Source organism: Doryrhamphus excisus, linkage group LG4, assembly GCF_037039965.1.
Source record: "Doryrhamphus excisus strain RoL-2023G ecotype Guam linkage group LG4, RoL_Dexc_Guam_v1.1, whole genome shotgun sequence".
In the NCBI taxonomy this organism is placed as follows: domain Eukaryota; kingdom Metazoa; phylum Chordata; class Actinopteri; order Syngnathiformes; family Syngnathidae; genus Doryrhamphus; species Doryrhamphus excisus.
The window spans coordinates 11,754,406-11,770,369 of NC_136360.1; the positions used below are offsets into that span (position 1 = coordinate 11,754,406).

General features: G+C 43.6%; 1 protein-coding gene across 2 annotated transcripts; it reads left to right on the top strand.

The window, feature by feature from the left end:
- The first annotated feature begins 3,449 nt into the window (after window positions 1-3,449).
- nfic (nuclear factor I/C) lies at window positions 3,450-15,381 on the top strand. Of its 2 annotated transcripts, XM_058072426.2 has the most exons (13): window positions 3,452-3,645; window positions 6,749-6,919; window positions 10,697-10,873; window positions 10,944-11,127; window positions 11,239-11,313; window positions 11,383-11,457; window positions 11,609-11,741; window positions 11,859-11,980; window positions 12,057-12,170; window positions 12,250-12,404; window positions 12,496-12,661; window positions 13,325-13,413; window positions 13,810-15,381. In XM_058072426.2, exons 1-13 carry the CDS (start codon window positions 3,565-3,567, stop codon window positions 13,828-13,830), a joined length of 1,563 nt encoding a protein of 520 aa, XP_057928409.2. In that variant the 5' UTR covers window positions 3,452-3,564; the 3' UTR covers window positions 13,831-15,381. The 2 variants fall into 2 exon arrangements, with proteins under 2 accessions (XP_057928412.2, XP_057928409.2); XM_058072429.2 differs by lacking the exon at window positions 10,697-10,873 and having other exon boundaries at window positions 3,450-3,645.
- The last annotated feature ends 583 nt before the right edge of the window (window positions 15,382-15,964 follow it).

Below are 15,964 nucleotides of genomic sequence, written 5' to 3' on the forward strand. Positions count from 1 at the left end.
GGTTTTTCATGCACAGAAGTCAGACCTGAGCTGTTCCTTGATGGACTCTGAGTGAGAGGAACCAGACTGGAACTCATGCAGGACTTGGGTAGATGAAATAGTCCCACAGGTGACATTTCGACGAAGAAGTTTCATTGCACCCAGCAAAGTGGAGATTTCCTTTAGTTGGGACAGCAAGACAAATCAGAAGCAAAGGACACATGACAAAGAGGAAGAGAGGTGCTGCTGGGTCTTCATCCACAATGTCCCGCTAGAGAAGTGAAGGACATCCAGTGAAGTTCCGTGTTGCTTCACAATCACACAAACCTCAGCCATGCCAGCCTGACCGTTCGCTGTCATCGTCATGGCAACGCCATCTGAAGGCTGTGGCGAGGCGGACGGCTCCTCCTTGAGGTGGCAACTCTGTTATGATGTCACGGCCAAGACTTGGTGGATGGTGAGTTGGACCTTTTAAAAGCTGTGGCAACTAGCATGTTTAGGTTAGAGCTGGGAATGCGTGGTGGGCTGGGGTGGGGGGCACACCGTAATGGTCTTCATAATTTCATAATGAGGGGAGGGGCAGTGAGTTCTGACCAATGGAGCAATGCCCAAATATGAACATGCTAGCATCAAGCCAGGTGCTGGGCGAAGAAGGCGTGACCATAACATGTTGGCCTCCTACTGGGAAACTTTCATGACGTTTCAGCATGTTGTGACTGTGGAATTTGCCTGCAAAGGCTCAGCATGGTGGCTCACATCCAGCACATCGGATTTGGATTTAGCAGCCAACCGCCATGATGACAAACATGGTCGATTCATAGCGACTCTGACAAACCTGTAAGGCAGGGATGTCCAAAGGTTTCACAATGAGGGCTGCATTCTGAAAAAGTTTGAAAAGGGAACATTTTTGTGCATTAACGATGCTACAACCGGCGGTCTAGTGGTTAGCGCGCAGACCTCACAGCTAGGAGACCAGGGTTCAATTCCACCCTCGGCCATCTCTGTGTGGAGTTTGCATGTTCTCCCCGTGCAAGCGTGGGTTTTCTCCAGGTATTCCGGTTTCCTCCCACATTCCAAAAACATGCTAGGTTAATGGGCGACTCCAAATTGTCCATAGGTATGAATGTGAGTGTGAATAGTTGTTTGTCTATATGTGCCCTGTGATTGGCTGGCGACCAGTCCAGGGTGTACCCCGCCTCTCGCCCAAAGACAGCTGGCATAGGCTCCAGCACCCCCGCGACCCTTGTGAGGAAAAAGCGGTAGAAAATGAATGAATGAATGAACGATGCTACAACCAATAGAACGCAGGTAAATGTATGCTAAGCTGGTTGAACAAAACATCAAATGTACTCTGTGTTCTTGGTGACAAGGCTAATTAGCATAATAGTGGTACCCGATGCCGAGAGGCAATAAAACATGAGCTGTGGGCCCTGCTCAGCTGTTGACCCTAAAAACGGCCATCTAATGTTTGTCTTCAACACAAAATAATTCTGATTATGATTTATATGAATTGTAAACCGGACCACCGTGTAGATGGATGGGGCAGGAAGCGGCTGAGCTCGGTAAGCCAAGCTGATCTGTCTTAAAACGGATAATTCCCACTTCATCATCTGCATTCGTCTCCACTTCATCACATGTTTGTCTGCTATCAGCAGACGTATATTAATATTAATATAAATTTGTGTATTATCTAATAATAAATTCCATTAATAATGATGTCCAAACCCTGCTATTGGCTTACACTGGCCTACATGTTACCATGGTAACAGGCAGTAACAAAATTTGGACCATGCTGTGGGTCTGCCTTCACTCAGAATTCCTGGTCGCTATCTGTTGTAGCCCCGCCCCTTCGTCACACAACCTTCCTGTCTTTATGCCGACTTCAGCCTTGACCTTTCGAAGGCTGAGAGAGAAATGAAAAGTCCGCCTCCCGTCTCCCTTCTTTTACATCTTCACCACGAGGCCTCCGCAGATCCTTCGAGGAACCAAAGTGCTGACTCAGTAAACCAAAAAACATTTCCTTTCTGCTCGTTGTGGCCATTTTTCATCACGTTTTCCTTGCTCCATGCTTCTGGCAGGGTGCACGCCAAGCAACATGAGCACCAGCAGGAGGAGCCACAGTACCCACTTGGGGAGGCTGAGTCAGCAGCTGCCTCAAACACACACACACACACACACACAATGCATGCTGATCATCAAGCCTGCTGGGACGCAAACTGACGACTAGAAAGTTTATAATTGTAATAGTGACCATTAGAATTACATGAAAAGAAAGTACAGTGCTTCCTCCCTCATTCCTGAAATATACATGCTAGGAAAACAGCTGGGATAGGCTCCAACATACTAGTGAGGACAAATGTAACAGAAAATGGATGGATGGGAAGTCAATGACTTCATGAAACACACTAAAATCAACCCAATTTGTCTTGTTTTAGGTAAATAAATTGCCTTTTGGGGGGCTTTAAGGCATACCCAACACAGCAGTGACAACTAGGGAGTGTCAAATACCCTCCCCCACCTCATACACATTGTGACAGGATGCACAAAAATCGCCAAAGTCGGCCATTTTGGTTTACAGGTGTTGTTTTTGTGGATATTTGGGCTGTTTTTCTGTGTTTACCGTGTAATGTACAAATTCAGGCCATGTTGAATTTGATCTGTAGAATGTGGGCTTCAAAACGGCCCACAGGCCGCCCTACCTCAGACAGGACTATTGAAGTGCTTCACTAAAATGATTTAGGTGATGTCCACATGAATGCAAATATTTTTTTTAAATGCCAACTCTTCTGTGGTTTGACCTCTCGTCAAGACAAAAATGCAGGTTTTTGTCTTCAAGAACGGGTAAAGCTTTTGAAATGTGTGACACTGTCATGTATTTAAACCTTATTTGACCACAGAACAGACTAATGAAGTTATTTACTTACAGATGCTGGTTTCATTAAAAAAAAAACGTACATTATGTCCAGGTCAGTGTTGATTTTAGAAGATAATGTTCATGTAATTGTGCAGCTAATATATCACTATAGAGTTGTTGTGGTTGTTTTTTTCAGCTTCTGATTGGTCTAAATTTTAGTGAATGAGCTCTCATGTGAAAAGGGCTTGTTAAAAACTACACTGGTGTGCATGGAGATTTTTTTGGAGTGGGGAAAATGTGTGTTTTTTAAACTATTTCGGCATACATGGAAGCAGTGCGGGAATGGTGGTCTATGTGTGCCCCCGTGATTGACTTGGAACCAGTCCAGGGTGGCCTCTCAGACACAGTCAGCTGTGATGGGCTCCTGCTCACCCTTGACCCATGAACAGGATAGCAGGAAAAATAAATAATGCTGAGCATTGGACTGCCATGCATGTCAATATTTATATGTGATTGCTGTGTAGCTGTTTCAGTCAGGGTAGGGAAAGAGAGACTTCCTTGCGGGAGGTAAATAAAAGGTGAACGTCCATTCTGCTCTGCCGCAGCCTGCCAGGAGGGGGAGGGGAAGGGGGTGCTGGACGGGGCTTGACGCGGGACGGTTCTGGTCGTGGAGCGCTGTGGATTGACTTACCCCCCACTGGCCCGGACACAATCACGCCAGTGATTATGGAATGAAACGAGAGGGCGGCTGGATATGGGCCGGCGTTGACAACCGCTTCAACTTCCTCGGCTGGCGGCTCAGTTCGGACATGGTAGGACAAAAAAGCTGTTTGAGTCCCGAAACGCCCCTTCCTGGTGACCAAAAAAGGCAAACAAAACGAGTTATGAGAAATATTAGCAAGAGCACTCGAGCAGAAGGCGATCACATCTGCTGTCGTTCCCCCTTCTTGCCTCAAATGTCCCATGTTTAGTTTTTAACTGCCTCGGTGTGACGTGTGACGTTTGCCACCCCCTCGCCAAACTTCATTGAAAATATAGCACATTAATGAACATCTGCACATCGGGGGGTCCACGCTTCTTTTAGAACATGACCGGAAACATATTTGACACATTTTGGGTATAAACTACAATTCGGGTTAAAAACAGCAAGCGATACACATCTCTGACCATTCTAAAACCTTCACTTTATGAGTGGAGTCGCCGGCGAACGGCTCCGGTCACACGGTCCTTGGAGGCGGAAGTCTGTGTTCGAAACGAATGTAAAACTTGTTATTTTCTTGCTTTCAGTCATTTATTGTTTGTCAGGTTGGCGCCGAATTCGGCGATTCATGACGTAAACCGAGAACCTTTGGTGGTAAAAGCGAGACGCTGCACATTTCTTCCAGGAATACCGGTCAAGTCAGATGTGTTTGCTTTTCTAAGGGTGTTTGGAGTAAGGACGCGTCAGTGCGGAACTGGACCATTTGGTGATCCCGGGACGCGATCTCACTGTGGATCGGTGTGTACACAAGCGAGGCAATCGCCACAGAAGGCTTCATGTTGACTTTTGGAGCGTGTGCGGTCAAAGGGAGTCCAAGTTGAAGTTCAACCAGGCTCAAAGTGTCTGCTTGTTACTCAGCAGAAAATGGCCGCACTTGGACTGAGCGGGCCGAGGGAGAGTCTGTGGCCGACAGAGGGCCTCTTGTCCCGGCGCACAGCTGGACAAAGAGCCGCCATCATCATGTGCGCGGCTGCCGCATTAGTAAGAAGTAGCACACAAAGACTCAGATAACCTCTGTTCAGTGATGTCAGTTTAGCTGAATGAAGTAAGAGTCTTCATTTGAACCTCCACATGGGCACTTCAGTAGCAACACAGTCTGCTGTATGGGATATATAGATAACACTATAAACACTAGCCTATCTACTGGACAATTTGTTAATACAAGCTGCATTCAAGATCACAAAGTGTTTGCACATGTGCTAAATAGCTCCTGAAGGTCCACATTCAAAGAGTCCGGAGTGGTTCTATATTGCTCCTCCAGGTACTGCAGGCAGGTTCACTACAAAGACACACAAATATTTGAAGCATTCACCTGTCTCATACCTGCAACTATGTTCTAGAAAGACTTCTGGAGGCAAATCGCTGCATGTTATATTCATAGTGACAGGCATTTTGTCACAAAATGAATGTTCTGTTGATTTAGCCCACACTGCCGCCCTTTAGGTACCCTAAACATTTGGCATGGCACAGTTGTTTTGGCATCCTTCACAACTTATACTAAACTGGAGCAGCTTGGACATCCTAAAAGCGTTATTAAGTTATTCTTTTTAAGTATAAAAAGAAGTGAACCAGTGGTAACAGCATAAACAGCACTTAACCAACAACTGGGGACATGTATGGGGATGCTGGAGTCTTACTGCACTGAATATGACACAACTTCCTGTTTATAATCTTCTCTTAACACTCACTGATGCTTCATCATTTTGGAAGAAGTGTAATGAGACAATCGTTTTGTGCCAACAACGGTCTTGACGTCATGCATCCAGATGGTTCAAATTCTCAAGTATTTGTTTGTCTTTGAAGCCTTATTTTTTGGAATAGCACTCTACCAGGAACATTCAAGTGCATGTAGAAGTTCCACTCTAAGGAAAATGTTACAAGTGGCTACTTTTTGAATGGCATTGCGGTGGTTGTTGAAAGCACAAGTTTTGACACAAAAAAAATAAATGAAAGTGAAACTATTTCCTTCTCTTTGGACTCATTGAAAAGTAGACCCGTAGACGTTTAGTAATTCAGCACGTGAATCTGCAGCTTTAAGTGAGTTCTTTGGGATGGGCTCCATCCACGTCATCCCTCTTCTGTCTTTTTTTTTTGTATTCCTACTCGCCTCCTTCCTGCGTGGACGTGACTCGATCCTCCCCGCCATTCCTAACTTTTCCCTCACTCCTTTCCCGCCATTCCTGACCTTTCCCGGCGCGTCCCCAAATATGGTGTGGAGACGCGGAGTCATCCGAGGACTCGGGGCGGAAGTGTCCTCGGGCGAGGAGGTGATGACGCGCTAAAGCTGCTTCCTACAACATGATGATGTCTCCTCTTGCTTTGTGTCAGGTAAAAAAAGAAGCTTCGCTGTTCTTTGTTCGTTGCAACGCTTCAGGCTGGTGGTTTCTTTGGACACTCGGAAGTGACGTCAGAGTCCTAGTTCTGTGATTGACAGTGCAACTTGAGGAACCAAGTTGATATAATTGCGTTTACTTTGTTTATACCAATATGTACTTGTACGAAACAACTAAAGCTAAATGTTATGTGTGAAACTATGCACATAAGCTGTGTTGTTGGAGCGTACACATTTTCCACACCACTAACCTGTGCCCGAAGGTCACGTGACGCATTTTCAACTCACACAGTTCAATTAGCTGGCCTGTCTGTTGCCTCTCACTTTAACCTAACGCGTCACCGCTGACCAAGGAGAGGTCTGTATCTCCAGAGTTCAGTGTCAAACATACAATGATGTATCTCCAAGGCTGTCGACCTTCAAAACACCATTTCCGAGATGAAGTATACATGGCAATAACTGTCATACAAGCTTAAAAAGCAGTTACCAAGCCTAATATTGAGCCATTAAAACAGTATGTTAACTTTAGTGGTGGACAAAACATGTCAACAACGACATAAAATTAATCAACCAGAGTACTGACACACTAAAGCTGGACAAAGTACTTGGACACTATATGCACTTGAACACTATATATTCTAGTGTGACTGCTTAGTAAATGTAGCTTCTACTGTCAGAAAGGAAAAGTGAAAGGCGCATCCATGTATCATGAAGTTTGGGGCTTATGATTAGATTTATATTTGAATGAAAATCAAACACCAAACTGAGTTTGAACCTTGACTTGGTGACGGATGCTGACCACGGGCATGTATGTGTCTCACAGGATGAGTTCCATCCGTTCATCGAGGCTCTGCTGCCACAGGTCCGCGCCTTCGCCTACACGTGGTTCAACCTCCAGGCCAGGAAGAGGAAGTACTTCAAGAAGCATGAGAAGCGGATGACCAAAGAAGAAGAAAGGGCAGTCAAAGAAGAACTCCTCGGGGAGAAGGCAGAGGTATGTGGAATTTAAAAAACAGCTGGTCTCTTCATTAGGTACACTATATATGTATAGGCACAATCCAATGTGATCTTATATGTGTATTCAATATAGAGCTAAAATATGCAAAAGCAAGAAGGGGGTGTGAGACAAAATTTTTTTGAATAATAATAAAGTGAAATAGGTTGCTTTGTGCCTGCACAGCGTGCTAACAAGTGGTTAGCTAGCAGGCCTCACAGCTAGGAAACCCGAGTTCAATTCCACCCTCGGCCATCTCTGTGTGGAGTTTGCATGTTCTCCCCGTGCATGCGTGGGTTTTCTGCGGGTACTCCTGTTTCCTCCCACATTCCCAAAACATGCTAGGTTAATTGGCGACTCCAAATTGCCCATCGGTATGAATGTGAGTGTGCCCTGGGATTGGCTGGATATACCGGGCCTCTCATCCGAAGTCAGCTGCGATAGGCTCCAGCATACTCCACGAACTTCGTGAGGATAAGCGGTAGAAAATTAATGAATGAGGGTTGTTTTGCACCTGATCAAAAGTTTAAGACCACAGGCTATAAAAGCCAAAATCTGCTCAAAATTCTCATTTTCTGTCAGGCATTCACACGGTCATGCCCTCCTGATGCATGGCTAAAGCTAAGAAGCTTTCTCTTCTAGAACATGGTTGGATCGTCAAGCTGCATAAGCAAGGCCTCTCACACCGTGCCATTGCTGCCGAGGTTGGACGCAGTGAGACAGTCATTCTACATTTTTGAAAGATCCTGTGGTGGTCAAGTGGTAGACTAAAAAAATGACACCTGCATTGAGCCGGAGCATCCGATTGGCTGTCCCTGAAGACACAGGGAGGTCCTCAACCCAAATGAGGGCCCTTACTGGTGCCGAAGGCATCTATGGGAAAAGGGTTTCAAAAACAAAAAACAAACATGGGACATTGAAAGGTAGAAAACAAGTTTTATTCTCTGATGAGAAGAAATGTAACCTTGACGGTCCAGATGGCTTCCAACGTTGCTGGCATGACAAGGAGACCTGACATGTTTTCTACCCGTCACAGTGGAGGGGGGTCCATCATGATCGGGGGTGCTTTTTCATTTAGTGGGACACCGGACACTCAGGTGGCGCAGGGTCGCCAAACAGCGTCCAGTTACGTGCATATGACAGCAGGCATCCTTCATGACTGAGGGCCCTCATCTGTGTGGTAACAACTGGGTTTTTCAAGAGGACAATGCTGAAGTTCACAATGCTCGCTGAAGACCAAGAACTTCTTCAGGGAGAATATCATCACTCTTTTGGACCAACCCGCATCTTCCCCTCATTTAAATCGCATAGAGAACATTTGGAGATGGATGGCCATCAGATCCAGACAGTGGATACCGTTCTTCTACCCATCTTCACCACTTGGAGCAATGTTCTCAATAGTCTCATAGAAACACTCACTTCAAGCATGCCCAAACCAATTTTTGAAGTGTTTAACAAAAAAAACTTTTGATCAGCTGATAAAGAACCTGTTTCAGTTTCATTGTTTTCAATAGATAATTTTTTCAGTGTGCTTTTTGTCACACTCCCCCTTCTTGCTTTTGCATATTGTAGCTGTACTTAAAACCTCATTCAGATCCAAATGTGCAAAAGGTAAATTCTAGCTATTTTAAATCTTGCTATTTTAAGATTTTGATCAGTATTAGTAAAGCTGGCGTTTATCATTAAGTAGTTTGCCCAGCAGAGGGCGCTCTGACCGCATTGTTCAGCTAAATAGCAGAAGGATCATGTTGAACATTGGTCATTTTGGTCAGGCACCTTATTAAAGCGAACCAAAGTTGTTATTAAAACATATGTTTTAAATATGCAAATGTCATTTAAATGAAAATGTGTTGAACTTTATGAATTGTATTCACTAAGTTTATATTAAGGAGCTTTTGTTCGGTAGGTAGCAGTAGTTTTGGCATAGCTTCCTCACGTAGCACAAGAGGTCCAAGTTGTTGCTTAAAACGGCATTTTATTTGTCACAATAAGCCTTCAGGGCTTGGTTGAAACAGAACATATAAAATGCAATTCATAAATCATCGCAAAATACTTGTGTATGTACTTGCATGAATGCTAATGACAACACTTCAGCTTGAAGGCTAACCCTTGTAATGTTTATAGTACATTCACAATGTGACTCAAACATACCAAGCATACTACTTACACAGACCCCAGAGTTAAACACATTCTCGTTTTTACTCCTTGTCTACTTGCAATTAGCTGTTGACTGTGTTTGAATTCGGGGTGTGTATCCTACTAGGCCAGTCGCCTACTTTTACTTTCACTTTTTTTTCCCTTCTTTATTTCAAACATGAAAAACATCCAAAGCACAACAAACCAACCAAAATCAATACAAGTACAAATACATATGTATATATAAACGTACACATGTTCGAAAGGGAGTGGGAAGATGTCAAGACTCATCTAGTCCCACCCCCCCAACCACCCAGATTCCAACCTCATTCCAACAAAACATATATTATTCCTTGTCTACACAGAATAAAAACCCCACATCCAACTACCCTCACCCAGCCAGAGGCACCCAACCACGTGCCAAGAGCAACCAGTTCATTATTAGTCATCCGATCGTACATCGTCCAGTACAAAAAAAAAGAAAGAAACCACTCCAACTAAACATCACAAGTCATCACAAGCTAACATGGATATAAAACATCAATGTTATGGTATTGTTTCAGTGAGATTGAAAAATAAAAGTATGTGAGAGAAAAAAAGAAAAATATTATATATATATATAATAACTTTAATAACTTTATTAACAAAGAGAATAGCATTACAAGTTAAATCAAGTACTACATAACATATTGACATAGAAACAACCCTTTTACATAGATAAGCAAAGCAAAATAAAATATAAGTATATAATTAACAAAATAAAACAAACCAAATAAGAAAGGGGATACAATATCAAGGTTAAGCCAGATTGGGTATATACATTGTGCATTTTTGGTCTTGATTACTTTCAAGGATTTTAATCATAATTTTAAAATAGTTTTGAAAAGCAGTTATATTTGGTAAGGGGTTAAATATCTAGGTTTATGAATATATAATTTGGCTCCAGACGTTCAGAGGTCTCGCCTTCCTCACACTTCCTGGTTGTGCCACGTGGCCTCATGTTTACCCTGACGCCCTTACGGAATGACATCTGCCTTCAAACGCAATTTAAGCAGCAAAATAACTGAAGTGAAAGCGAACAAACAAAATGTACATTATAGAAGTTTTTTTAATGTAGGTTTTACAGGAGAGAGATGAATTGTTCTCTGTCTGCAGATGTATCCCCAGTTCAGAGCTAAACCTGATATATTAAACAGTCGTCATATTAATGACTCCTTTTTTTAGTTATTACTTTTTGGTCACTTTGTTCGTTTGTACTACAATCTGATCAGCAACAACAGAAGTTTGAATATATGTATTATTTGATGACATATATCAGTGTCTTTCAACCTTTTTTGAGCCCCAGCACGTTTTTTACATTGGAAAAATCACTATTGCCACTAACGATGCTGATTGATCCACCCAGCCTTAGGGATGGGTATTTTGACAATGAATAGTAGCTGTATGTTAATATGTGACAGTTATATGAGGCATTTTGTTGACGACTTCAGACATTTTAAAGTTGAAAATGATCTGTAATACTGTTACTTGTTGTGAAGTCACATAAAGAACAGAAACTGTGGGTGTTTGCTCTCTGATAGTTATAGTACATGTATTTGTGTGCAAGGTCAGTGCAGAGAAAACACCATGTTGTTCTTCCAGGTGAAACAGAAATGGGCCAGTCGTCTCCTGGCCAAGCTGAGGAAGGACATCAGACCTGAATGCAGAGAAGATTTTGTCCTGTCCATCACCGGCAAGAAAGCTGCATGCTGCGTCCTCTCTAACCCGGACCAAAAAGGCAAAATGAGACGCATCGACTGCCTCAGACAAGCTGATAAGGTGTAAAATAGGTGGAACAACAACCACAATGGTGTCCCTCAGAGCTGACGTCTGTGTTGTCTTCTTGCAGGTGTGGAGGCTGGACTTGGTGATGGTGATCCTGTTTAAAGGAATCCCTTTGGAAAGCACAGACGGAGAGCGTTTGGTGAAGGGAGTCCAGTGCTCCAACCCGATCCTCTGTGTGCAGCCAAGACATATTTCGGTCTCCGTCAAGGAGCTGGACCTCTACCTGGCCTACTACGTGCATGACAGAGGTGAGTTCTGTATTTGAAAGAATAAGAACACCTGGACTACCATGCAAAAGTTCACCAATGGTGTTCATGAAATAACTTCAATAAATACAACAAATACTTTGCGTGGTGCAGATGTGGAGAAGAGCAGCAGTCCTGGTCCAACAGGAGTATCTTCTGATCAGGAGGACAGTCGCACTGCCACCATGGGTAATTTATTGTGAAACAGCCTCATTCTGTGACAGACTTCACCTGATGTTGTTCCTGATGCTGCTGCAGATGGTCCAGAGTTCCAGGACACTTTTGTGACCTCTGGAGTTTTCAGTGTCACAGAGCTGGTTCAGGTGTCCAGAAGTAAGTTGTTGACATCCTAGTGAATGTTGATCATCTGATCAGAAACCCATTAGAGTGGAACAAACGGCGTTAAGATAACATGGCAAATACATGTATGTTATGTGTGGAGGTCATCAGGTTGGACTTGTGTCTGTGTTTTCCACATGTGAAGCTCCTGTTGTCTCAGGAGTCGGGCCAAGTTTCTCCATGGGGGAGCTGCAAGGTCACTTGGCCTACGACCTCAACCAGTCTGTCCCCACACCTGTCAGCATGCGCCGTACGCTGGCCAGCACCTCATCTAGCGGGTAAACACACACACACACACAAATTGAAAGTAAACAAATACATCAAACTAAATGGTATGAATGACATTAATTACAATTTTCCCTCATTTGATCAATAAAGTTCCATTGTTTGTGCAGGAGTAAGCGCCATAAGTCTGGCTCCATGGAGGACGAGGTGGCCAGCCCAGGAGGCGAATATTACCATTCACCCTCATCTCCTGCCAGCAGCTCCAGAAACTGGACAGACGACATGGAAGGAGGTAACACATCAACACAATAAAGATGTGTGTGTGTATATTGCTGGCCTCCAATAGTGTGTGTGTGTCTCTGTGTCAGGTGTGTCTCCTCCGGTGAAGAAGGCAGAGCTGGACAGTCCTTCACCCCAGGAGGACTCTCCCAGACTGGGCTCCTTCACTCAGCACCATCGTCCCGTCATTGCCGTGCACAGTGGTCAGTACTTCACATCGTGCTGCCAATGTCACTAAGATGATGTCTTGTCATAAAAATCCTCGTCCTATCGGTGGTCCAGGTCTGTCACGTCCTCACCCCTCACCATCACTCCATTTCCCGTCCTCCTCCTACTTTCCCCACGGAGCCATCAGATACCCTCCTCACCTTGGTCAGGATCCCCTCAAGGACCTGGTGTCACTGGCTTGCGACCCCGCCAATCAGAGTGCCGCCTCGGTGAGGGTCCAGGTCACACTTGTGGTTATTTCTTTACCGGAAACTCTTAAACTATTCTTTCTTTTTTGTTTTTGTTTTTGGATCATTGCAGCTGAACGGCGGAAACCAAATGAAAGTGTCCAGCCACTACATATCTTCTCACATGTTGGCCCCATCCCTGGGCCCGGCCCCCTCACCTCTGCCCAGGACCCTGTCTGCAGACTCCAAGACCCCCAGCACCTCCTCCGAAGGCGGCCCAAACTCCCCCACGTCGCCCAGTAGGTGGTCCAGTCCACCATTTGATGCACATTGTGCTGTGCAAAATGTACACTACATGCATATCAGCTTAGCTTGTTGTCGGTACCACTATTTGGTCACATTTAGTTAGTACTCCAGACTAGTCAGTACAACAGTTCTACAATGTAGTCAGCAAAACTTGTAGTTAGTCGTTAGTATAGAGCCAGCACAACATTTAATTAGTATTGGTCCCACTATAACAGTTAATACTTAATGTAGTCAGCACAGCATTTATGTAGTAGTTAGTATTACAATCTGGTCACTACAATGTTTAGTTAGTAGTCAGTATTACAATCTAGTCAGTACAACATTTACTTAAAGGGGACCTATCATGCTCCTTTTTGGCCCTTGTATTGACTGGTGGACTCCTATAGAGAAGCTATACACGATAACCCGCACAGAAAGCTTTCTATATCTTCCAGAATCAGCGCCTATTCCAGCTGTATTTCAGTCAGTATTTCAATTCAGTCAGTGCAAAAATTAGTACCACAATGTGGTCAGTATAACATTGAGTTAGTAGTTGTATCACCATCAAACAAGTCAGTACACCAGATTGATAGTACAGTAGTTAGTATTACAAATAATACGTCTAAATCGTATGTCTAATGTAATTGTGAACATGACATCATTATGTCATCTCACAGCTTACTCTGCCCCCGGGACGCCGCCCACCAGTCGCCCCTCCTTTGTTGGAGTCACTCCTCGAGACCCTGGTGGACTCTACCAAGCCCAGGTTGGTGCTGCTCCTTTCTGGATACGACTAACGTACAGTGTGCACATAGACCTGAACAGTATAGAGTGTGCAGTATGGACCTGCCTATAGAGCTTTAGAGTGTAGATATATTGTATGCTGGTATCTGGTTGATGTAGGTCAGTGTGCGGTTTGCTGCATTGCAGTTAAAGCAATCTAGAAACTTCTCAGCTAAAAATGCTGAGCAGGCAAACACACACACACATACACTGCCATGCTAATCACGGGTAGTTTAGGTTTGGGTTTGAATGTGTCCATCATGCTTTATTTGTACTTATTATCTAGCTTTTACCAACGTGAAGCACTTTGTGGCAGAAGAATGTTAGAATGTTGCAAGCCATGTTTGTTGTTTAGTCATGTTGTGTGTCTTTGTTTCAGTCTTGGTATCTGGGCAACTGAATGAGTTGTGTTGTGTTAAACAATACACAACTAAGGACGTCTGCACAGTGACATACTACACAGTAGTGATTATATACGAGCATGGGCCGCACCAGCAGTGAGCCACATTGAATCTAAACGGCTCTTAACATGGATCCTGTGCTTGGCCGGCGTGAGAGGCGGACCTTCCCCAGGATGGACGTCAAACCTTAAACTCCACCCTCCTGCAGGTGCTGCTTATTATATATGCAAATAAGCCTTGCTTTTTTTCCACCCCCAGTGACTCCTAATGGGAGAAAATCTTTTCATCAAATGTTTCTCTGCACTTTTTCTTTTGGAAGAAAGTGAGGCGCGGAAAATATTCTGCTTCCTCCTGAGAGGACGGGAAAGGTTGTTGGTTTGGACTGACAATCATCATCAGGCTGAAAGCATTAGGTTGCTCTTAAAGACTTTCATTTTTGTAACGCAAAGACAATATACACACAAACACACCAGTGCAGGCCACGCCCACTTCAACACCATGCATGAAAGTATTTAAAGGACGGCCAAAGGAAAGTGAAGATGTCGAGGAGCTCTCTGGCATCTTGGATGTTTTGTTTGACACCTCTTCTTGGAGTCTGACCTGGAAGGTGGAGAAATGATTCAGAAAGCGGCAGAGCTAAGAAAAGCGGAATGCCTTTTTTTAAATTCAGCAATGGTGGCTGTGTTGTTAAGACTTGTATTTTGCACGATACGTCCTAAACCACAGTATGTGCCTTGCCTTTAGTTCAACAAGAAGAGGAGTACATTGTGGAAAAGTAAAGAAGCTTTTCATGGTACTGCTTCAAGAAAAGAAAAAAAAAGCGGCATGCGTGATTGCTTGATGCTAACTAGCCTAGCAGGTACTCATTTTTAAGTTGGCAGCATCTTAAGGCTCATTTATATTTAGGAAAATAGATGTGTCCATTTAAAACAATGTAAACATCACTGCTCTTGCAGAGGGTGCCACCCCCCCATCCAAATTTGATACAAATAGAGTAAATATATTGATGATGGAAGATCATCAGCATGAAGATCAACATCAGAAGAAGCATTGAACACCTCAAGGCATGTCCTTGGTTAGTTGTTTTCATTGCTATTACCAATTATAGAAAATGCACACAAACACCACTTTTAGTAACTTCAACACCGCCCCCCCATGGTTTCCACCAGTACTGCAATGTTTGGAGTATGCCTGTATGTTTCGAGAAAACTAACGGCGCTAAGTGAGTTAACACTATCATTGATACTTGATCAAATGTACACTCTAAGTTATAGCCACAATAACCTCGACCATCATGCAGATTGTCCTTGGAGACGAGTGATTGTAATGTACACTCCAAACAGCAGGGGGCACTGGCAAGCAAAGCAATAGTGATGGGAAGTCTTTATTATTTAAATTGGACTTGAGTCATAAGCAAATTACAATTTTGATGACTTTGGACTCGACTTGACAATATTATCAAAGACTCAAATTGGACTTGACATCATGACTTGGGACTTGAATCGGACTACAGTCCGATGACTTGAAAATAATTGATTTTCAATAACCTATTCAGTTAACATGGTCCTTATTATAACATTATTTCCTTTTCAAACTGCCTCATTGAATGCATCTATTTGTGTCCAGTGAGGTTTAAGAACATACAACAAATGTGTGGATTACTTTTTTGTTCACTGATTCAACCCAGAATGCTATGTCAGCATTCTTTTTCTGTGACTAAGTCTTGTCACACTGGACCTATTTTATTTAAATTACAAAACAATTAAAAATGTATTCATCGTATTGTCAAATTTACTTGTTACATGACTATGACTTGGGACTTGACTTGTCCTGACTTGAGTCTTGTCTTGAGATTAAAGACTTGAGACTTGCCAAACACTGACTTACTCCCACCTCTGACTTTCACTGACTCGTGTCACTTAAAAGTCTCTCACTGAAGAGAGTCACTCGTCACAAAGTGCAGAAGCTTGCACATGTGCAACAAGTTGGGCAGTTCGGTGAGCGCCTATGAGTCAGTGAAAATCCAGTTTTGTTGAGCAACTGACTCGTTCGTGACTTACACATCTCTAGCAAGCAAGCAAAGCATGCTGCTGCAAGTGCTGCTAGTGAATTCAGTTCACATTCAATGATGGC